The 24859-nt window shown below is 38.0% G+C and overlaps 1 protein-coding gene across 2 annotated transcripts in view; it reads left to right on the top strand.

Annotated features, from left to right (window-relative positions):
- Positions 1–1300: 1300 nt before the first annotated feature.
- UBE2U (ubiquitin conjugating enzyme E2 U) overlaps positions 1301–24859 on the top strand; it is a 65165-nt gene continuing 41606 nt past the window's right edge. Inside the window, exons 1-5 of one of the 2 annotated variants that reach the window (XM_024764770.1) lie at positions 1301–1809; positions 3326–3407; positions 4407–4499; positions 14546–14643; positions 19425–19545. In XM_024764770.1, coding sequence (XP_024620538.1) covers positions 1744–1809; positions 3326–3407; positions 4407–4499; positions 14546–14643; positions 19425–19545 — 460 coding nt within the window. In that variant the 5' untranslated portion in view covers positions 1301–1743. The remainder of the gene's footprint in view (positions 1810–3325; positions 3408–4406; positions 4500–14545; positions 14644–19424; positions 19546–24859) is intronic. The other variant, XM_024764771.1, reaches the window with a different exon arrangement.

Genomic DNA, 24859 nt, shown 5'->3' with positions numbered 1-24859 from the left:
TCGCACCGTGTAGGGCTCCATCCTAATCACATCTCCGCCATGTTCTCTCAGGCCCTCCCTGGTTCCCTTTTGAAGCCTAGCTTTTTCCTGACTGAGAACTATTGTGTTTTCCTCTTCCCGGAACTCTTTGCCCTCAACATTTCTTATAGCTGGCTCCTTCTCACCTTATCTTTCATGTATCACCTCAAAGTCTACTCCTGACCAAGGCCTTCCCTGACCACCATTTCTAACCCTTAACTACCTACTCTCTATCACATTACTGTTTTATTGTCTATACACACTTGTGATCTGAAATTATGATTTTTCTTTTGTACACTCGTTTCGGTTTTGTGTATTTACTTACTGAATTCTGGAGCCAAAAGGGCAGTCACTTCATCTTTATTGTTCCATAGCATATGAGAAGTGCTAGATAAATATTTGTGGAATGAATGAACTAATTGAACTCATGTCCTGTTTCCATAAAATTAGTTAAATAAATAGTGAGAAAAAAAAGCACTCTGAGCAAGGATGCCAGTTTCTGTAGTTGACACCGTCAGATTAAATCCTTTAAGTAGCTCACAGTGGGCTGGAGAATGCCATGAGCAATTGTGATACAGCCTGATAAATACTAACAGGGTCCTCTAGGATCACAAGAAAGGAGCCTAATCTTGTCTTAGGGGATTCCATAAGGAATCATAGGCAAAGGGAAATCTGAACGATGAGTGAAGGAAAACTGTGGGGAGGAAGGATGGAAGGAACGTCGTGAGTGTCTAGACAGAAGGGACAGCAGGTGCAAAACTCTCCGGCAAGAGATGGGAATCTGAGAAACTTTAAGTAGTTCCCTGTTGTGGAGCATTCTCCCAGAGTAACTGTAGGATTCGATGACATAATAAGGTATGCGAACATATCGTGAACGCTAACGTGCCATATAAGTTATTATAAATAAGCGCAGACCTGTACTACTGGTCACTTATTACCTGATGGTTTCTGATATTCAAAGAAAAAGAAAACATTATTTCGGAGGACTTCGAGTGAACGCTTCTCTGACTTACAGACTTACATGCTAGATCCTCTGACTTCACCCCTCCTTCCCCCCACCCCAGCTGGGTAGAGTCAAAAAGTTGGTGGACCTCGCTGGCGCACGGGGAGCGGGGGTGGAGGGGGCCTCAACAACGGCTCTCATTGGCCTTTCAAACTGAACCGGTTGGACGATTGGCTGAGGAGGTTTCCAGAGGCCGCCCCACGTCGCTGATTGGATGAGGAGCGGAGAAGCTCCCACCTCCTTCACTCTAGACCCCTTCGGTCCAGTTGCTTGGCAACCGATTGGCATCCTCCGGCCGAGCCGGCACCCAGTTAGTTACACCTGTGAAGCGGAGCCAACAAACGGCTACGACCGCCCTACGCTTACGCCTTTCACGCCCACTTCACGCCCAAGCAGCACGGGTGGTCCCAGAAGCTCATCCAGGTTTGCCTTCAGATGGGCTGTGGGCTGGCCCTGCAGTGACACACCGCAGTTGAGAAAGTGCTCACGTCTTCCTTCTGAAGTCCTCCTTCGGAAGAGTCAGAGGAGAAAAAAAGTCACTGTTATATGTCCAACTTAGAGCCACTTATCTTGGGAGCACACAGCGTTCTGAGGCTCGGTCGAGAAAGCAAGTAACTTATGTCAGTTAACTAGGTGCGGGAAGGTGACCCATAACCTCAGACACCTGCCTCAGAGCGAACCCTAGGAGTGCGGGGACAAGTGCCAGACTCTGCTGCCTTATCATGTACAGCAGAGCCTACATCTTGCTGCAAAGAGAATTCCAAGAGTTGAAGAAAAACAATTATGAGGTGAGTACTGGAGACCTGGAGGGTGTGTTTCATTGGAGTACCAATTTTTAAAAGCAGTTTAGTCTGTGTTTATTCTATAAGGCATAATTTAGTTAAACATAATTTGCCACTACAGACTTGTTTAATGAACCTATTTCAGTATAATTATCTACTTCATAATAATAACAGCTATTTGTACTTCATGATGATAGTTAACAATACTGAGCACACTATGCTGAGTAATTTATGGGCATTTAAGCCCTGAATATCAGGGTCCATCAGGTAGTAAGTGACTAGTAGGTCCAGGGTTGCACTCATTAATTACAATACTACAAAATAAGTTCGTAGTATTTTGTTTTACCTACCAGAAACCTAAGCCTCAGAAAGGGTCAGTAAATATTTGGCTGCAGGATTCCATCACAGGGTTTTCTACTACTTCCTGTCTAGTGCACTTTTTGCCAACTTCTGTCACATATAATACAGAAGCACCTTTCCCTTATAATTTTAACACAGAGGAAGGCTTTGCCCCGAATGCCACCAATGAGGTTTCAGTGTTCATAGGCTGTTCAGTGGTTGCCGTAGGCTGTTTCATCACATACAATATGGAGAATTTAAAAATGGAAGGGGCGAGGGTGTACTTAGAAAGAACAGAAAGCCGTGCATAGAAAGAGGGTGTAGCATGCTTACCAACAGCTGCATAGGGTGTAGTTCAATGGCATTGCTCTCTTTCCACTCCTGCCACAGAAGTATTGCCTTAACAGGAGAGGTCGGGAACAATTATTGAGTTCAACAACAAACATCCGAGAGGTATGAAAGTAACATTTGATGTTGTTTCTGCTCCATCTGGACTTTGTGGCTTTCTGTTGAAAGAAAATCTGTTGAAGGGAGAAGTGTTAGGTAAATATAGATAATGTAGGTAATAGAGACGTAATGGTTATCCAGACTAGCACTTAACATACCTAATAACTATGTGGCTGCTCAGAAGTATTTATCGACTATATTTAAGTGTATTCCTCAGCATAACCAATAACCTTATTCTATGAAATACATTCTTGTCCCTCCATTGGAATAATGCCTCAAGTGTAGGAAAATTTTATTTTTATATATGAGCATAATTTTAGAGTTGTGTTTTTCTTAATGAAAATTTTCTTACTTCATGGCTTATATAGCATCCATATGGTTTTTAAAATCTTTGAAGAAATGCAAGCTTTCCAACTATTTCTTTCATTTTGAATTTGAGTCTTAAATTGTCTGTTGTCTTACATAAGCCACACATTCTAGTCTTGACCTTACTGTCCCACTTGTGATTTGCACACTACACTACTGATTTATTTAAAATTTGCTATTGCATGTTTTTCTGGAATCTATCTTAACTTCTCTGTAATAAGGCAATATATAGCACCTTCCCAAAATCAAAAGAAAATTATCAGAAAAAGAAAGCGTAGAGCTTTTGGAATTCATTGTAATCTAATATCTGATTTTCCAAGCTGCAATAAATATTTAATCTTTTTTCTGCTTTAATTTTTCTTAATTAAAGGGTATTACTGGCTTTCCTGTAAGTGAAGATATGATGCAATGGGAAGTTGATATTGAAGGTCTACAGAATACAGTTTGGCATGGTTTGTGCTTTCAGAACTAATTTACTTTTTTAAAAGTCTTTGTATTCTTAGCCTATTTTCTTTAAGGTTGCATTGTATAAATTTTCTAGAATTCCTAAAGTATTTACATGTGATTTTTTCATTGTATGGTTTAATTTTTTGCCATTTCTCAACATGGATGGAAATTTCAGGTTTGAATTTTTCTTTATGCCCAATCAATGTTATCATGATTTTAAGAAGCACACGCAGGACAGCATATCAATTGAGAATATCATCTGACAGTCTTCCATGAAGTCAGAGAATAGCTAACAAAATGCCTGTTGGCAGAAAAATCCCACAATTATGTCTCATTTTTTTCCTCTATGATTTTCCCACAAATTTCCATAAATCAAATTCTCAAGCAAACTAGGCCACTATAAGCTTTAATGACCACGCCCTCTTACAGTTGCGGATTAACAAGATACATTTGGTTAGTGAGGTAGGGGAGAAAAACATGTACGTGGATAATTGTTCTATAATAACATGTTCTATTATGGATTTTGAATGGAATACCGAGGAGGCAGTGATTAGTTAATTTTGCCTTGGAGAGTCAGGAACGGCTTCCCAAGGAAGTGACCCTTGAGTTGGGTCCTAAAAAATGTGTGAGAATTCACCAGGTTTAGAATCAGAAGGAAATCCAGGCAGAGTAAACAGCCTGACATGAGGTGGCAAGAGAGGGTTCTGGAGCAGTGAGTTCAGTAAAGATGAGATACACAGTGAAGGGGCCGGGTGTAAGGGGGACAGGGTCAGTGGGTAGAAAGGACTAGTGGGAATGTGGCTGAAAACATGGAATTAGATTGTGAGGAGTCTGTTACACCATCTAGAGGAGTCTAGGCATCCTATAATCCAATTTACTTATTAATATAATAAAACTCTAGGGACCTTGGGGAGGCTAAACTGTAGGAATAAACTTCAGTGTTAGGTTACAGTTAATCAGTTCAACATGACACTTTAGTAAAAATGTTTCTTTTTGTATCACAGGATCATTCTTCCAACTGAGAATAAATTTTACATCGGAGTATAATTTTGTCCCTCCAGTTGTGAAATTTAGAACAATTCCTTTTCATCCAAATGGTAAGGAACAAATGAAATTTTTATCATCACGGGTTCTGTCCCCATTAACCTTGTTCTTTGTTAGTGTTTAATAATGTTTTTTTTTAATCACTTTTTTACGATTATAAAAGTAAGCATGCTTATTGGGGAAAATATTAAAAGGCAGAAAAAAATTATCACCTGAATCCTAATTCAGAGAGATACTATTCTCTATATTTAACCAAATTTATTTCCTTCTTCTATGTATGCATTTTATCTACATAGTTGAGTTATTACACAAAGTTTTATATATTTTTACTTAAAATGACATAATACGTTTATTTCTGAAATATTAAACATTCTTCAAAATATAATTTTTAATGACTGAATGATAAACTTAATTCCTGTATTGTTCAGTATTTTAGTTGGACCTAATTTTTTACTATAAAAATAATGCACAGACAAATTAACATTTTAGAAGGAAATAAGTTAGATTGCTACCTCAAGTCATAATGCGAAGTAAATTCTTGATCGATTACAAATGCAAAAAATTTTAATGCTAAAAAGGAAATCTAATAGAACTTTTATGGGTGTGGTGAGAAAGGCTTTTCTAAAAACAACAAATCCTAGAAACCATGAGAAAAGCATGACACATTAAACTACATAAACTTTTTAAGCCTTCTCTATAGCTAATGACATTATAAACAGAGATAAAAATACACTGACTTTTGCAAACTGAGGGAAAATATTTGCAATGCATAAAACAGAATATTTATAATATGTAAAGACCACTTGTGCATCAGTAAGAAAAAACAGAAAGCAACAGAAAAATGGGCAAAGGTTATAAACAAGCGCTTTTTTTTTAGTGTGTTTTTGTTTTGTATTGAAGTATAGTTGATTTACAATGTTGTATTATTTTCAGGTGTACCATAAAGTGATTCTGTTATAAATGTAGTCTTTTTAAGATTCTTTTCCCTTATATGTTATTACAAAATATCGAGTATAGTTCTCTGCACTATACGGTAGGTCCTTGTTACTTATCTGTTTTATATACAGTAGTGTGTATATGTTAATCCCAAATGCCTAATTTGTCCCTCCCCCTGCTTTCCCTTTTGTTAACTGTAAGTTTGTTTTCTATGTCTATGGGTCTATTTCTGTTTTGAATATAAGTTCATTTGTACCGTTTTTTGTTTAAGATTCCACATATAAGTGATATCATATGATATTTGTCTTTCTCTGTCTTGCTTACTTCACTTAGTATGATAATCTCTAGGTCCATCCATGTTGCTGCAAATGGCATTATTTCATTCTTTTTTTAATGGCTGAGTAGTATTCTGTTGTATATGTATGCCACATCTTCTTTATCCATTCATCTCTTTTTTTTTTTTTTTTTTTTTTTTGGCGGTACACGGGCCTCTCACTGCTGTGGCCTCTCCCATTGCAGAGCACAGGCTCGGGACGCGCAGGCTCAGCGGCCATTGCTCACGGGCCTAGCCGCTCCGCGGCATGTGGGATCTTCCCGGACCGGGGCACGAACCCGTGTCCCCTGCATCGGCAGGCAGACTCTCAACCACTGCGCCACCAGGGAAGCCCTATCCATTCATCTCTTGATGGACATTTAAGTTACTTCCATGTCTTGGCTATTGTAAATAGTGCTGCAGTGAACATTGGGGTGCATGTATCTTTTTGAATTATAGTTTTCTCTGGGTATATGCCCAGGAGTGGTATTACAGGATCATATGGTAGCCCTATTTTTAGTTTTTTAAAGGAAGCAGCATACATTTCTCCATAGTTGCTGTACCAATGTACATTCCCAACAACAGTGTAGGAGGGTTCCTTTTTCTCCACACCTTCTCCAGCATTTATTGTTTGTACACTTTTTCATGATGGTCATTCTGACTGGTGTGAGGTGATACCTCAACATAGCTTTGATTTGCATTTTTCTAATAATTAGCAATGTGGAGCAGTTTTCATGTCCGTGTTGGCCATATATAAGTCTTCTTTGGAGAACTGTCTATTTAGATCTCATGCCTATTTTTTGATTGGGTTGTTTTTTTTTTTGATGTTGAACTGTAGAGCTGTTTGTATACTTTTACGATTAATCCCTTTTTGCTCACATCATTTGCAAAATTTTCTCCCATTCTGTAGGTTCTCTTTTTGTTTTGCTTATGGCTTCCTTTGCCTTTAAGTTTAATTAGGTCCTATTTGTTTATTTTATTTTATTTTATTTTTGCTGTACGCGGGCCTCTCACTGTTGTGGCCTCTCCCGTTGTGGAGCACAGGCTCCGGACGCGCAGGCTCAGTGGCTATGGCTCATGGGCCTAGCTGCCCTGTGGCATGTGGGATCTTCCCAGACCAGGGCACGAACCCATGTCCCCTGCATCAGCAGGTGGACTCTCAACCACTGCGCCACCAGGGAAGCCCCCATTTGTTTATTTTTGTTTTTATTTCCATTACTCTAGAAGACAGATCCAAAAAGATATTGCTGTGATTTATGTCAGAGTATTCTGCCTATGTTTTCCTCTAGGAGTTTTAGAGTATCCAGTTTTACATTAGGTCTTTAATCCATTTTGACTTTTTTTTTGTGTATGGTGTTAGAGAGTGTTCTAATCTGATTCTTTTACATGTAGCTGTCCAGTTTTCCAAGCAGCACTTATCGAAGAGACTATCTTTTCTCCATTGTATATTCGTGACTCCTTTGTCATAGATTAATTGACCATATGTGTGTGGGTTTATTTCTGGGCTTTCTATCCTGTTCCACTGATCTGTATTTCTGTTTTTGTGCCAGTCTGATACTGTTTTGATGATTGTAGCTTTGTAGTATAGTCTGAAATCAGGGAGCCTGATTCCTCCACCTCTGTTTTTCTTTCTCAAGATTACTTTGGCTATTTCGGGTCTCTTGTGTTTCCATACAAATTAAAATTTTTTTTGTTCTAGTTCTGTGAAAAATGCCATTAGTAATTTGATAGGGATTGCATTAAATCTGTAGACTGCCTTGGGTACTATAGTCATTTTGACAGTATTGATTCTTCCAGTCCAAGAACACATCTGTTTGTGTCATCTTCAATTTCTTTCATCAGCGTCTTATAGTTTTCAGAGTACAGGTCTTTTGCCTCCTTAGGTAGGTTTATTCCTAGGTATTTTATCCTTTTTGATGTGATGGTAAATGGGATTATTTCCTTAGTTTCTCTCTGATTTTTCATTGTTAGTGAATAGAAATGCAACATATTTCTGTGTATACATTTTGTATCCTGCAACTTTACTGAATGCATTGATGAGCTCTAGTAGTTTTCTGGTAGTGTCTTTAGGATTTTTTATGTATAGCATCATGTCATCTGCAAATAGTGAAAGTTTTACTTCTTCTTTTCCAATTTGTATTCCTTTTTTTTTGTGGTACGCGGGCCTCTCACTGTTGTGGCCTCTCCCATTGTGGAGCACAGGCTCCGGACGCGCAGGCTCAGCGGCCATGGCTCACGGGTCCAGCTGCTCCGCGGCATGTGGGATCTTCCCAGACCGGGGCACAAACCCGTGTCCCCTGCATCGGCAGGCAGACTCTCAACCACTGCGCCACCAGGGAAGCCGATCCAATTTGTATTCCTTTTATTTCTTTTTCTTCTCTGATTGTCATGGCTAGAACTTCCAAAACTATGTTGACTAAAAGTGGCGAGAGGGGACATCCTTGTCTTGTTCCTGATCTTAGAGGAAATGCTTTCAGCTTTTCACCGCTGAGTATGATGTTGTTAGCTGTGGGTTTGTTATATATGGCCATTATTATGTTGAGGTAGGTTTCCTCTATGCCCACTTTATGGAGAGTTTTTATCATAATTCGATGTTGAATTTTATCAAAAGCTTTTTCTGCATCTATTGATATGATTATATGGTTTTTATTCTTCAATTTGTTGATGTGGTGTATCACACTGAATGATTTGTGGATATTGAAAAATCCTTGCATCCCTGGGATAAATCCCACTTGATCTGGTGTTTGATCTTTTTAATGTATTGTTGGATTCAATTTGCCAATATTTTGTTAAGGAGTTTTGCGTCTAGGTTCATCAGTGATATTGGCCTGTAATTTTCTTTTTTTGTGAAATCTTTGCCTGGTTTTGGTGTCACAGTGATGGTGACCTCATAGAATGAGTTTGGAAGTGTTCCTTCCTCTACAGTTTTTGGAATAGTTTCAAAAGGAAAGGTGTTAACTCTGCTGTAAGTGTTTAATAGACTTCGCCTGTGAAACCATCTGGTCCTAGACTCTTGTTTGTTGGGAGTTTTTAAGTCACAGTTTCAATTTCAGTACTTGTAATTGGTCTGTTAATATTTTCTATTTCTTCCTGGTTCAGTCTTGGGAGATTGTACCTTCCTAAGGTTTGTTCATTTCTTCTAAGTTGTCCATTTTATTGGCGTATTGTTTCTTGTAGTAGTCTCTTATGGTCCTTTGTATTGCTGTGGTGTCGGTTGTAACTTCTCCTTTTTCATTTCTGATTTTACTGATTTGGGCCCTCTCCCTTTTTTCTTGATGAGTCTGACTAAAGGTTTATCCATTTTGTTTATCTTTTCAAAGAAGCAGATTTTAGTTTCATTGATCTTTTCTATTGTTTTCTTAGTTACTATTCCATTTGTTTCTGCTCTGATCTTTATGATTTCTTTCCTTCTGCTAACTTCGGGTTTTGTTTGTTCTTCTTTCTTTAGTTGCTTTAGGTGTAAGGTTAGGTTGTTTATTTGAGATTTTTCTTGTTTCCTGAGCTCAGGTTGTATCACTGTAAATTTCCCTCTTAGAACTGTTTTTGCTACATTCCATAGGTTTTGGATCATTGTGTTTTCATTTTCATTTGTCTCTAGGTACTTTTTTGATTTCCTCTTTGGTTTCTTCAGTGATCCATTGGTTGTTTAGTAGAATACTGTTTAGCCTCCACATGTTTATGTTTTTTTGAAGTTATTTTCTTGTAGTTGATTTCTAATCTCATAGTCTTGTGGTTGAAAACGATGCTTGATATGATTCCAGTTTTCTTAAATTTACCAAGACTTGCTTTGTGCCCCAGCAAGTGATCTATCCTGGAGATGGTTCCATGTGTACTTGAAAAGACTGTGTATTCTGCTGCTTTCAGATGGAATGCTCTATAAATATCAATTAAGTCCATCTGGTCTAATGTGTCATTTAAGACCTGTGTTTCCTTATTGATTTTCTATCTGGATGATCTGTCCATTTATGTAAGTGGGGTGTTAAGCTCTCCCACTATTATTATGTTACTGTCAAGTTCTCCCTTTATGTCTGTTAATGTTTGCCTTATATATTGAGGTGCTCCTGTGTTGTACTCCAGCTTTCTTTTGATTTCCATTTGCATGGAATACCTTTTTCCATCCCCTCATTATCAGTCTGTATGAGTCTCTAGATCTGAAGTGAGTCTCTTATAGACAGCATATATTTGAGTCTTAATTTTTGTACCCATTCAGCCAGTCTGTGTCTTTTGGCTGGAGCATTTAATCTATTTACATTTAAGGTAATTATCAGTATGTATGTTCTTATTGTCATTTTGTTAATTGTTTTGCATTTGTTTTTATAGGTCTTCTTTCTTCCTTTCCTCTTTTTTTAAATATTTTATTGAAGTATAGTTGATTTAAATGTTGTTAATTTCTGCTGTACAGCAAAGTTATTCAGTTATGCATTTATATATTCTTTTGCTTACTGTATGATTATTTTAAGTTGCTGATCTCTTAATTTCAAATGCATTCAAATGTCTTGCATTTGTACTCTTTTTCTCTCATGATTACTAGTTTAGATATCATATTTGTGTGTGGATGACTTCCTGTCTTTACTGTATGCTTGCCTTTATGGGTGAGCTTTCCCATTTTGTAATTTTCTTGTTTCTAGTTGTGGTCTTTTCTTTTCCACCTAGAGAAGTTTCTTTAGGATTTGTTTTAAACCTGGTTTGGTGGTACTGAATTCTTTTAGCTTTTGCTTGTCTGTAAAGCTTTTGATTTCTCAGTCAAATCAGAACAAGAGCCTTGCTGGGTAGAGTATTCTTGGTTGTAGGTTTTCCCCTTTCATCACTTTAAATATATTGTGCCACTCTCTTCTGGCCTGCAGAGTTTCTGCTGAAAAGTCACCTCATAACCTTATGGGGATTCCCTTGTTGCTTTTAATATTTTCTCTTTATCTTTAATTTTGGTCAATTTGATTACTATGTGTCTTGGTGTATTTCTCCTTGAGTTAATCCTGTATGGGCCTCTGTGCTTCCTGGACTTGGGTGCTGTTTCCTTTCCCATATTAGGGAAGTTTTCAGTTGTTACCTCCTCAAATATTTTCTCAGTCCCTTATTCTGTCTCTTCTTCTGGGACCCCTATAATGCAAATGTTGGTGCATTTGACATTGTCCCAGAGGTCTCTTAAACTGTCCTCACTTCTTTTCATTCTTTTTTCTTTATTCTGTTCTGCGGCAGCAATTTCCACCACTCTGTCTTCCAGCTCACTTATCTGTTCTTCTGCCTCATTTATTCTGCTATTGACTCCTTCTAGTGTATTTTCCATTTCAGTTATTGTATTCTTCAATACAATATTGTATTCTTCTTGGTTGTTCTTTATATTTTCTAATTCTTTGTTAACACCTTCCTGTAACTTCTCACTCTGTGCATCCATTCTTTTCCTGAGCTCTTGGATCGTCTTTGTGATCATTACTCTGAACTCTTCCTTGTGTAGATTGCCTATCTCCTTGTCACTTAATTCTTCTTCTGGGGTTTTATCTTTTGCTTTCGTCTGGAACCGCTTTCTCTGCTGTCTCATTTTGTCTAAATTTCTATTTCTATTTTTATGTATGTGGAAGGTTGGTTATGTTTCTCAACCTTGGAGAAGTGACCTTCTGTAAGGGATGTCCTTTGTGTCCCAGAAGTACACTCCCCTCTTGTCTTCCAAGGGTCAGGGACCAGCTGGTCCCATGGTAGTTTCTGACTTGCGTTTGTGGACTTACTTCCGCAGACTGCTGGATCATTGTTTTCTTGTTTCTGGTGTCCACCCCCTGGTGGGTGAGGCTGTTGATGGACACTTGGATTGCTTCTTGGCTATCGTAAATAGTGCTGCTGTGAATATTGGGGTGCGTGTATCTTTTTAAATTAGTGTTTTCATTTTTTCTGGATATATACCCAGGAGTAGAATTGCTGGAACATATGGTAGCTCTGCTTTTAGTTTTGTGACGAACCTTCGTACTGTTTTCCATAGTGGCTGTACCAATTTACATTCCCACCCACAGTGTATAAGGGTTCCCTTTTCTCCACATCCTTGCCAACATTTGTGATTTTTAAACTTGATGATAACCATTCTGACAGATGTGAGGTGATACCTCATTGTTTTGATTTGCATTTCTCTAATAATTAGTGATTTGAACATCTTTTCATGTGCCTGTTAGCCATTTGTATGTCTTCTTTGAAAAGGTGTCTGTTCAGGTCTTCTTCCCATTTTTTGATTGGTTTGTTTGTTTTTGATATTGAACCGTGTGAACTGTTTGTATATTGTAGGTATTAACCCCTTGTTGGTAGCATCATTTGCAAATATTTTCTCTGATTCCGTAGGTTGTCTTTTCATTTTGTCAGTGGTTTCCTTTGCTATGCAAAAGCTTTTATGTTTAATTAGGTCCCATTTGTTTATTTTTGCTCTTATTTCTTTTGCCTTAGGAGACTGATCCAAGAAAATATTGCTATAATTTATTTCAAAGAGTATTCCACCTATGTTTTCTTCTAGGAGTTTTATGGTTTCTGGTCTTACATTTAGCTCTTTAAACCATCTTGAATTTAATTTGTATGTGGTGTGAGGGAATGTTCTAATCTCACTGTTTTGCATGTGGCTACCCAGTTTTCCCAGCACCACTTGTTGAAGAAACTGTCTTTTCTCCATTGTATATTCTTGCCTCCTTTGTTGTAGATGAATTGACCATAGTGCACTGATTTATTTTTGGGCTCTCTGTTCTGTTCCATTGATTTATGTGTCTGTTTTTGTGTCAATACCATGATGTTTTGATTACTGTAGCTTTCTAGTATAGTCTAAAGTCTGGGAGGGTTATACTTCCAACTTTGTTCTTTTTTCTCAAGATTGCTTTGTGGCTCCATATGAATTTTATGATTATTTGTTCTAGTTCTGTGAAAAGTGTCCAGGGTATTTTGATAGGGATTGCATTAAATCTGTAGATTGCTTTGGGTAGTATGGCCATTTTAACAATGTTAATTCTTCCAATCCAAGGGCATGGGATATTGTTCCATTTCTTTGAATTGTCTTCATTTTCCTTCGTCAGTGTTTCATAGTTTTCAGGGTATTAGTCCTTCACCTCTTTGGTTAAATTTATTTCTAGGGGTTTTTCTTGCTGCTATTTTAAATGGGATTTTTTTTCTTTTTTACTTTCTCTTTCTGATATTTCATCATCAGTGTATAGAAATGCAATAGATTTCTGTATATTAATCTTTTATCCTGCAACCTTGCCGAATTCATTTACTAGTTCTAATAGTTTTAGGGTGGAGACTTTAGGGATCTATATAAAGAATATGCTTAATATTCTTATTAATATTTAATTAATAAAGATTTTGTTTCCAGTAACAATGTTGGAAATAAGGAAAAGAGAAATAACTCCAATGTCCATTAATATAGGAATTGTTAAGTAAAATATCTTACAGCTATATACATTGCTTTTAAACATAGCAAGGAAGATATATGAAGACTTTACTCTTTGGTCATTCTTGTGCCCTGGAATCTTCACTACCTGGCATATTGTTAGTGCTCAAATAATTTTGCATAAACATGTCCAGAAATATGTTGACAATTTACTATTAAATGAAAAAATACTTTGAAGAATAAAATATAAAATATAATTCTATTTAATAAAAAACCCCCAAAACTACACACACACACACACACACACACACACACACGTGTGTCTGGTGTGTGTGTGCATGTGTATTTTTTCCCAAATACTGACTTAGTTAATTAACTGTGTTAGGGCATAGGCCAACCTTTCATATATCTTTCCAATTTATATATTGATGTAATGGAACAAAGCTGGCAGGGAGGTTTTGCCATCCTCAGTGTGTGGGTTCAATTTCTGGACCTAAGACATTTACTCTGTCACTATTTCCAGCCAGTGGTAAAGGGAGAGAAAAAGAGAAGAGGGCAGAACAACTTCCTTAAGAAAATATGATCCAGAAGGTGCACACTTTACTTCTGCCAATGTCTCATGATTAAGACTTAGTCACATGGCCACATCTTGTTAGAGGAAAGGCTGGGAAAATGTGGGCGACTATGTATTCATCTAAAACCACATGGGGGAATGGGGATGGGGCAGGCATCAAGTTTCTTATTATAGAGAGAAGAAATGGAGGAAAGGGAGAGCAAATACTGGAGGACCATGAATAGTGCGCACAAAACTTTTTATGCCATCATCTTTTCTTTCACCACTGAGTCATAATTTCACTTGTAACTTACAACAGTTTTAATACCAACTAGGATTTGTTTCTAAATTCTTTTATCACATTGTTCACTCAAATCTTGTGTCCATTGCGCTGTTACTATTATTGTAGTTTACAATACAGTGTACCAAATCAAACACCCCTCTTTTCACCTTTTCAAAATTTTCTTCCCAGGTCTTACCTTTTTATTGCAAGCTTTTTCTATTGGAATATAAATGTTTTTCTTATTCATTTACAAAAATTATTTATACATTAATAAAAGTATTATTAATAGTGATAGCTATCATTTTTTGAGGATCCATTATGTGCCAGGTACTCTATTAAGGGCTTTATTTTTTAAATTCTTTTCAGTGAAAGTAGGTACTTCAATCATATCCCCATTTCATATACTAAGCAAGTGAGACCTAGAGAGGGAAAGTTAATTGCTCAACGTCACACAGCTGGTAAGTGGAGGGGTCAACTGTCAAATCTGTGTGTCTGACACCAAAGTCCATGCTCTAACAGCTGCTCTGTATTAAGTGTCTGTCACATTCAATGCAAATAATTTTCCTGCTTTGTCATTTGCTTTCTAACTTTGCTATGACCTGTTGATGTTCATAAGTTTTAAATAATAATTTTATGTATTAATATTAATGTCTGATTTTAATACAGTAGACCCGCATACTGGCCGTCCCTGTATAGAATTTTTGGACAACACTCATAAGTGGAATAGAAGCTATACATTGAGCAGCATCTTACTTACCCTCCAGGTAAGAACAGATTAATATAATGCTGTCTTTAATACCTTTAATTACCCCAATTACTCAAAATATAACGAATAAAATGTACAATGCATAGTTAAATGTTTAAAGGATTTGAGTAAGCTTATATAAATCAATAACATTTCTACATCAAGACTGTAAAATGGAACTTGAATTATAAAAACGATTATTTTTAAAGTGAAATCGATAGATTAGGCCCTTCCCAGCCAAAGAATATGTATTTTATAAAAGAAGAAAAGAACTGTTTGGATGGTTTCAACTCTGGAAATACAGTCTTAGGTTTGCTTTTGGCTCCTAACTTCACTTTATAATGTTGAACAGGCCTTTTGGATCTTTCCGCATTCACGAACCTTGCCTTCCTCCAAGAGGTGAATCAAGTGACTACAACGTAGAATGTTCAGCTTTATCCTTTGTTTCTGACAGGACTAGAGACCTGCTTTTATAAGCTTTCATATCAAACCCAGTGAACAATTAAACCAGGAATTTCCTCCTCTCCTCAGTAGATGCCTGTTTCTAGAATGCACCCTTCACCTCCTAGATCCATGGTCTTCAGAAGCATGCCTCAGTGTTGTGTTATTCCCGACCCTCAAAGAGCCTCCCTTCTCATCCTGAAATGCTAAGATAAATGATTTGAGTGGCACTTGCTTTGACCACTTACATCTGGCTCAGTGAGATTCTATCCACTAGAGTCTGTCCACGATATTCTATCTATTTATCATTGATAATACGTGGAGATAAACTATTAAATTTTGATCATCTGGAATACCTGGAGAATAAAGTATTCTGGCTTAATTGAATTTTCTCTGTAACATAGAATTATAACACAAATTTCATCTCTCCCATTTCTTGTTTTTGAAAATAAAATAAAACTAATCATTAACTTTCTGTCTAGTCATCTTAGTATGCTGAGTAAAATTTAATATTTTTAAAAATTCAATGTTCAATTTATTTATTCATTCATTCTACAAATATGTGTTGAGCATATATAGCAGTGCCAGGCCATGTTCTGGGAGAGAGACTGGAGCAAAAACTTTGAGGAAGTAAGTGAGCGTGTTGTGCAGAGATTTGTGATTGATCTTTTGGATTCCTTCAATCTGAGTCATCCTGTCTCTTCCACCTAAATAGGATTGGCCTTAAAAATAGTAAAAATGAATGTTCTCAGGAATGTAATGAGTGTGGGCAAACCAGAATGAAATGGTGAAAAATGTGAATAGCAGAATAATTTAATAAAAGGTACATTGAGGGCTGTAAGTTTAGATAGCTTGGCTTCACATCTTGGTTCTGCCACTTAATACCTTTGCACTGTTGGACAAGTTTCTTCACTTCTCATTGCCTCAGTTTCTTCATCAGTAAAATGGGGCTGCTAGTAGCTACCTCATATAACTTGTGAGGACTAAATGAATAAGTAACATGTAAAGTACTTAGAACCATGAGTTGTCCAATAAAAGAATTCAATAAAATCTAGTTAATATTTTGATTGTTCTTAGTTTTAACCTGTAATACAAAATGACAACAAAGTGTTGCCAAATACATCATGGAAAGCCAGTAGATTACACAGTTGTTTTTATTTTTCAAATAGATTTATAAAACAAATATGCCCACATTAGAGGTTTTTAAGATAGTGGAAAGGAAAAGAAAATCACTGGTAATCATAAAGAAAATTCCTTACCCTATTGTTGTTAGCATTTTCTTCTAATTTTGTCTCTTGTGTTTTGGTTTTAAATCTTCAATTCCACATTTCCTGCAGGGTCAAGCCCAAATTCTGTTGCCTGACAAATGATGATCTACTTCTCACACCTCGGCTTTAACTCTCCCAAACACACTGTGGGATCCAGCTCCTATTGATATATTGATATCTTCTTCTTTTTTTTTTTTTCCACTCACAGTGCTTGGTTCAATTCATGTTAAAAAGCATTTATAGAGTTCTAAACTCTAAAGTTGCAAACCTAAGTCAGTCTTGCGCTTTAAAAAGTGCTCAGTCCAGTTCCGCATCTGACCAGCAGCCCATTTTATTCCCTCTTTCTCAGTCTGTTCAGCAAGCAGCTGCTCACATTGTAAGAGTCAGGTCAGTAGAGCCCTCTTCTGCAATGCCTTTCCTGATTTCCTTTCCTAGGTGAAATTGATGGCTTTGGTTTTGGTGGGAAGGAGGTTTTCTTTGCAAAGTGGTACCCTAAGCAGATCTCTCGCTATAATGCTCTAATGCATATACTGTTTCCTTATCTGTCTTCCCCTGTTGGACTGTAAGCTCCCTGAGGTCAGGAAACAAGTCTAATTTGTGTGATAGGTACTAAGTAACATGATTGAAGCAACAAATCTGAATTTTTACGTCGTTGCAATGATGGTGTATATGTTCAAATTATATAGCCTATTTCTTTTTCACTTAACATTTTATCTCGAGTAATTTCCAGATTGCTAAAATTAATATTTTAATGGCTATTTAATAGTACTTTGAAGGTCAGTGCTGCCCAATAGAACTTTCCGTGCTTACGGAAATGTTCAATATCTGTGCTGTCCGATATAGTAGCCTCTAGTCTCATGTTCTACTGAGCACTTGAAATGTGGCTACTGTAACTGAGGAACTGAGTTTTTCATTTTATTTAATTTAAATTTAGATTGCTTTCTGACTACTACCTTTTGAATAACAGGTGAGACACATTTATAATTATCACATTGTTATACAAGGGGGTGGTACTTGAAATGGTGTTTAAAATATTTTAAAGTCTAAATATGCTAATCATCTCCTCCTAAAATTTTTATAATCTTGATTTCTTTGAAAACTTGTACTTCCACATACAATGAAAAAGTAAGTACCAACACTCATCCACAGGAGAAATTCCAATTTCATGGGCTATAACTAATTGGATATTACAAAATGTACCCACTGGTACAGTTGTTTATTGATGCTTCAGATTTTTGTATTTATCCTCCAGATGGCTTTTTATATTATTTCATACTATCACATGGTGACTTTAAAAGTTGGACTGTTATTCTATTTTTTTACTGTTTTAGCAGGGTGTCTGATTTGTATATTTTAATTATTCCTTACATTCTAGTTCTTAAAAAATCATTAAATATACTTAATAGCTTGTGTATATATTATATGAAAAGGTCTTAGGCACAGTGGTCAATGCAAAGACTATTGAATAAACTTTACCAGATGTGCCTCTCTGAGTAAGATTATCTCTCCAGCCAAAGAGCAAAAGCTCGCTCTTGAAGAAAAGTTTCATCTGCTTCCCACCCACTTTGAAAGATATAGTGCAATCCTTATTTAAGCAATTATAATATTCTGGGAAATATAGCCCAATGTGTTTTCCAAATAGAAAAAAAAAAAAAAGCAGAAAATTCTTGTTGGTTTTGAAATATCAGATGTCAGATTACTGCTTTTATTAGTGAAAGATTGCTATCATTTCCATGACTCTTAAGCCACAGTAATCCACTCTGACCTGTATCTACACTTAAGACATTCTGGTAGTTGTTCTTTTGGCTATATTTTATTATCTAATTTGTATGTTATAACGTAAGATTCAGTATACTGAATTATTGAATAAATTTTTCAAATTTGGGCTAATATTAATTTTGAGATGCCAGATAAACAAGATCATGGTCTAGCAGAACTATTAAGTTTTAGTTACTACTGGTCACCTATTTCGTCCAGATGTGCAAATACTATTGTAGGCAGAATTTTGAAGATGTCCCCCAAGACTCCCATTCTCTGGTTACTCAGTCAAACACTAATCTAGGTGTGAAGGAACTTTGCAGATGGAACTATGGTTACTAATCAGCTCACCTTAAAATAGAAAGGTTATTCCTGAAATATGCAGAGGGCCCAAAGTAATCCCATGAGCTCTTAACAACAGAAAAGGAAGACAGGAGAGTCACTCAGAGAAATACAGTAAAGATGGAGAAAGGATATGACAGGAGGGGAGCAAACACGAGAAGGATTTTTCACACCTTTGCCTCTGACACGTAGGGGTCCAAGTGTAAGGACTGGCGAGAGACATCTCAGGGTTGAGGATAGCCCCCAGTTAATCACCAGGAAAGAAACGGGAAACTCAGTCCTACAAATACTGAAGTCAGGAACTGAATTCAGCTAACAGACAGCCTGAATGAGTTGGGAGGCATGTTCTTCCCAGAGCCTCTGGTAAGAGCCCAGCCAACCGACGACTTGATTTCAGTCTTGTTCAGTCTGGAAAAGAAAAACCAGCCCAATCAACCTTGACTTCCTACTTGTAGAAATGTGAGATAATAAATTTGTGTTGATTTAGTTGCTAAATTTGTGGTAATTTGTTATAGCAGCAATAGAAAACTACTACAGATACCAAGTTAAGCATTCAGTGATCTGGAGGGATATTGAATTGCATGCAAGTTTTTAATACATGTGTTTGTTTATTCACGATCTAAATATGATCTCATGTTAAAATGTAATGTATTTTTTAATGGAAATGTTTCAATGTTTTCTAATGTTTACTTCCCTTTCCATAAAAAATCAATTTAAATTTATGTGATAGGAAGAAATAAGTTACAGGAAGGAACTTGTAACTTGCTTTGATCCTAATGTTTGTCTCATGAATGTACAGTATAAAACCAAGATAGATCAAGTGTTTCTTGAGAGTAGGGACCATGTCTCTTTTGTCTTTGTCTCTATCTCCAGGTGGATACATTGTAGGCATTTAATGAATGCTTCTTGAATGTTGTATGTATTGGTTTGTCTTTTTGCTCTAAGAAAAAAGTTACTTTAAAAACTCTATGTTCTATATGTTTTCCTATAGGTTATGCTTTCTAATCCAGTGCTAGAAAATCCAGTGAATTTGGAAGCAGCCCATATACTGATTAAAGATGAAACTCTGTACAGGCAAATAATTCTAAGACTTTTCCACCAGCCATTACAATGTAAGAAGTGCCTACTTATTGTTATTTGCCAGTTATTAATTATTTATACCAAGTAAATGATCTAGCAAGTAACTTGTATACGGCAATATTTTCTGTATCCATTTTCAGTAATGAAGTCATACTAAGATCTCTCCTACTGTACCTCTTTTTCAGATCCATCAGTGTGATCCCTTTCTTTTCCTAATTGAAGAATAGTTGGTTTACAATGTTGTGTTAGTTTCAGGTGTACAGCAAAGTGATTCAGTTATACATACATATATATCTATTTTATATATCTGTTTTTTCAGATTCTTTTCCCTTATAGGTTATTACAAAATATCGAGTAGGGTTCCCTGTGCTATACAGTAGGTCCTTGTTGTCTGTTTTATATATAGTAGTGTGTACATATTAATCCCAAACTCCTAATTTACCCCTGCCCGCCCCCTTTCCCCTTTGGTAACCATAAGTTTGTTTTCTATGTCTGTGGGTCTATTTCTGTTTTGTATGTAAGTTCATTTCTATCATTTTTTTAGATTCAACATATAAGCAATATCATAAGATATTTGTCTTTCTCTGGCTGGTTTAGTGTGGTCCTTTTTAAAAGATTACCAAAAATCATAGGCTTAGTATCTTTAAAGTAATGGTCGGGCTTCCCTGGTGGCGCAGTGGTTGAGGGTCTGCCTGCCAATGCGGGGGACACGGGTTCGTGCCCCAGTCTGGGGGGATCCCACATGCCGCGGAGCGGCTGGGCCCGTGAGCCATGGCCGCTGAGCCTGCACGTCCGGAGCCTGTGCTCCGCAACGGGAGAGGCCACAACAGTGAGAGGCCCGCGTACTGCAAAAATAAATAAATAAAAGTAATGGTCATATGGGTGAATGGTGCTGATCAAAACTAGTCTACCCATCATAAAGATATGACATCAGTTTTAACTCTCTGATCTGTAATGGATATTTCTCAGACTTCACCTTTAGCACCCCCCAGATCTTACTGGTCTGGGACTCCTTTCCCCTTGATTAGGAAAGCTTTCAGCATTTTTCTTTCTGGAGAATTCTTCCTCCAGGTATTCCTTCAAAGAATCCATGTGGAAGTGACATCTGAGCCTTTTCAGTCTTTCTGCTCTATTGACCAATGTTTTCCTGATACCGTTGGTCTGCTCCGTCTCATCCTGCCAGCAACCTTTTCTTGACTCTTAATTCCATCGCCTCTATTGCTCCTGTGCTCTCTCTGCAGTTAGCAGAGCAATGCTGTTGGCTCTTTATGCCCAGGGGTGTTTGCCACAAGTGAAGTTTGGGATCCTAGTGACATAGCTCTTTCCCTTACATTCTGCCCCTCCTTTCAGCAGTGCACAGCAGCCTCACACAGTAACTGGCACTATTAGCTCCCCAATCAGCAGGACTTGCTGTTCAGACTCACTCTGCCAAACTGATGCCTCTTGTGCTTTTTCTCTCCATTAGATGTCCACTATCTCTTCTTCCATCCCCTTCTAGGACCTGCCAGCCCGTTAGTCAGGTCTGTACAGTTTGTGGCCACGTCAGGTCCTCCTCCACAGGGCATCTGGGTCAGATGCAACATTGATCAGGCATCTTTTCCAGTATCTTCAAATATGTCATGATTGTCGCAGAGTTCCTCGAAATTCCCTGACAGTTTTGAGGCTGGTCTGTCCACAGAGGAATGGTACCGCTTCACTCTGATCATATTTCTGACCAACCAGAATACTGTAGCATCCCCCCCCACCCCCGGGTCCTCTGCACTCAGGAAGTGTTTGTGGAATGAGCAAATGAACGATACGTATCCCTTTTGTCATGCACTACAATACTGTCATTACACAGAAATATTCTGTACAAAGCTATGTCCATATTCTGGTGAATGCAAATTTCAAAACTGGTTTTAAAGAATTCTCTATGGTAAATGACTTTGGTTTTGCCCTGCAGAGAGAAGGATGAGAAGAAACCGCAAGACAAGTTCGCCCTTTCTTTTCTTCTTTTCTCTCAGACTGACATCACCCTTCACTCCTTTCAGTCCTCCTGCTTTGCCAACAGACCAGACAGGAAAGCTGTCCAAGTTGCCAAATCACCCAGCAAATGAGTGACAAAGCAAATAGTGCTTTGGTAGGTTTTCACTATATGCTTTATTTGTGTTGGTGAAATATGTGGGAATCCAAGACAGCAAATAGTTTTCAGCTTGCCTGCCATCACAGCAGGACTGGAGTGGTACCTATAGCGCCAGGAAGAAAATGATTTTCTGTGCTTCATAGGGAAAGAGTGCCGTGATACAGCAGAGGCAGCTGCTGTGGTGGGAAATGAAGTGCAGAAAAATGCGTTCACTCTAAATTAGATGGTAGCATAGTACCATGTGGTTTTCTGTGAAAAACTGCATCCAATGAGAATTCATTTCCTGTAACAACTTTGAAAAGAAAAGGTCTCCACTACAGTGCTGCAAGAATCAACTTTCATGTACGTTTAATATATTAATAAGAAGGTCTGGAAAATGCAAAGGAGAAATTATCCCATTTTTGGATAACACAAAAGTGGAACAGATAGTTACTTGTGTACATGAGAAACTCAAGAGGCAGGTAATTGTATCATATCCGTAGGCATTAATTTTCGGCTACAGCAATATCCTCAGTGCCCAGGTAGCAGTCTCTGGCTATAAGTATTGAATAAAAATTTGTAGATTGAATGAATGAAAAAAATACACATAAAGGGCTTCCCTGGTGGCGCAGTGGTTGAGAGTCCGCCTGCCGATGCAGGGGATACGGGTTCGTGCCCTGGTCCGGGAGGATCCCACATGCCGCGGAGCGGCTGGGCCCGTGAGCCATGGCTGCTGAGCCTGTGTGTACAGAGCCTGTGCTCCGCAACGGGAGAGGCCACAACAGTGAGAGGCCCGTGTACAGAAAAAAAAAAAATACCCCACATAAATTTAGATCCTGATTTTACTTCATAGTTTACAAAATGCTTTCACATACATTTATTCATCTGATCCTTAGCCTCTTCCCCTGAGGCAGCTGAGGATCGGTGATGAAGGGATTAGCCCAAGGCCACACACAGCAAGCTGCAGGGCCAGAGAGCCACCCTGGGCATTCCCCCTGCCCCTCGCCCCCGCCTCCAATTTAATGAGGTGAACATAAAGTCATTCATTTGGGATCAAAGAATTAAAATTTCCAAGTACTGAAGAGAAGAGACCTGACTTCATAGCAGACCTTTAGTCTATGAAAAATTCTTGGGAAGCTATTTGAACACAAGCTTAATGTGAAAAGCAAGTGCCCTTCTACCAAGCATGTGCAAAATGATAACTTGCCCGACTCTGGTTTGGTGGGCCCTTCTCTGGAATACCAGCCTTTTCCTTGGCGTGTTGACAAGAATGCACAAACTCTGAGTTCAAACCCGATTGGTGGGGACTTCCCTAGTGGCACAGTGGTAAAGAATCCACCAGCCAATGCAGGGGACATGGGTTCGATCCCTGGTCTGGGAAGATCCCACATGCGGTGGAGCAACTAAGCCCATGTGACACAACTACTGAGCCTGCACTCTAGAGCCCACGTGCCACAACTACTGAAGCCCACACTCCTAGAGCCCATGCTCCACAACAAGAAAAGCCACCGCAATGAGAAGCCCATGCACCACAACGAAGAATAAGCCCCCGCTCACCACAACTAGAGGAACCCTGTGTGCAGCAGTGAAGACCCGACACAGACAAAAAAGAAAAAAAACGATTGGTGGAGGTCCTGATGACCTTCCCATGTCCTGCAAGCCTCTTCTTCTTGTGGCCTGGACCCTGACTCCCTTACTTATAGTTTGGGTGCTCACACATACCAGACTGCCTGGAACAGTCCTGATACAATTATTTCCCTTTCATTCTGTGTTCCAGTTGACTAAATAAATTGTATAGTCAGTTGGGGTAACTGATCTTTTCTAGAAGCAAATGCCACTGTAGTTGCAGCATCACTAGTGGTGAAGTCCGTCAAGGTCCCAGCTGACCAAACATGAGAAAGGATTTTCCAACAATTCAAGTCGCTTAAGAATGGGCAAGGCCGCATTGACAGGTAGTAAACACCCTATCACTAAAGGTGTGCTTTCATAACTAGTGTTCATTTGGCAGAGCTTAATGACTTGTTCAGGGATGTTGTCAAAGAACTTTTTGCCCAGTGTTGGGAGTTGGACAAGGGGATCTTTCAAGTGCCTTCCAAGTTATACTTCTATCTGTTTATGAAAACTTGGAGGTCTGGGAGGAGACAGTGCATAAGTTTTGCCTCCGAGATTCTGAGTAGTGCTACTTCCTCATTGGTTACAAAGGGATTTCATGTACCCTCTTAACTTCAGTTTTACTTTCCAAGTTTTCAGTTACTTGTGATCAACCATGGTCTGAAAGCATTACGTGGAAAATTCCAGAAATAAACAATTCATGAGTTTTAAGTTGTGCACCATTCTGCGTAGTGTGGTAGAATCGCTTGCCATCCAGCTTCATCCTGCCCGGCATGTGAATCATCTCTTTGTCCAGCATCTCCTGCTTGTTAGTCACTTAGTAGCCATCTGGGTTATCAAATAAACTGTCTGATATCTGAAGTATTGCAGTGCTTGTGTTCAAGTGACCCTTATCTTACTTAATCATGACCCCAAAGCACAAGAGTGGTGCCACTGGCCATTCAGATATGCCAATGAGAAGTCCCAAGTTCTTCCTTTAAGTGAAAAGGTGAAAGTTCTCAACTAAATAAGGAAAGAAAAAAATCATATCTGAGGTTGTAAGAACGAATCTTCTATCCATGAAACTGTGAAGAAAGAAAAAGAAATTTGTGCTTGTTTTGTTTTTGTACCTCAAACTGCAAAAGATATGGCCACAATGCATAAGAGCTTAGTTAAGATGGAAAAGGCATTGAATTTGTACAAGATATTTTGAGAGAGAAAGAGACCACATTCCCATAACTTTTATGACAGTATGTTGTTAAAATTGTTCTATTTTATTATTAGCTATTGTTGTTAATCTCTTAACTGTGCCTAAGTTACAAATTAAACTTCATCATAGGTATGTACGTATAGGAAAAAAACCATAGTATATATAGGGTTTGGTACTCTATGTGGTTTTAGGCACCCACTGGGAGGCTGGGGGAACTACTGTAAACTTATACATCTTTTCTTTTTTCCAGTTTGTCCTCGTGAATTTTTATTTCTATATGGTTATGTGGTCAAATTATATTATTTTCTGTTTATCGTGTTTGTTTTGATATTTAAAACATAGGGTTCACATAATTTTAAAAACTTTGGTTGAAAGAAAATACAAGAATATAAAAATAACGAAACTGAATAATGGTAGCCAAGCCTAAGATAATAATTTTTCTCTT

Source organism: Neophocaena asiaeorientalis, unplaced genomic scaffold (assembly GCF_003031525.2).
Source record: "Neophocaena asiaeorientalis asiaeorientalis breed wild unplaced genomic scaffold, Neophocaena_asiaeorientalis_V1.1 scaffold135, whole genome shotgun sequence".
NCBI classification, from domain to species: Eukaryota; Metazoa; Chordata; class Mammalia; order Artiodactyla; family Phocoenidae; genus Neophocaena; species Neophocaena asiaeorientalis.
Note: the sequence above shows the minus strand (reverse complement) of the source record. Positions and strands in the feature narration are given on the sequence as shown.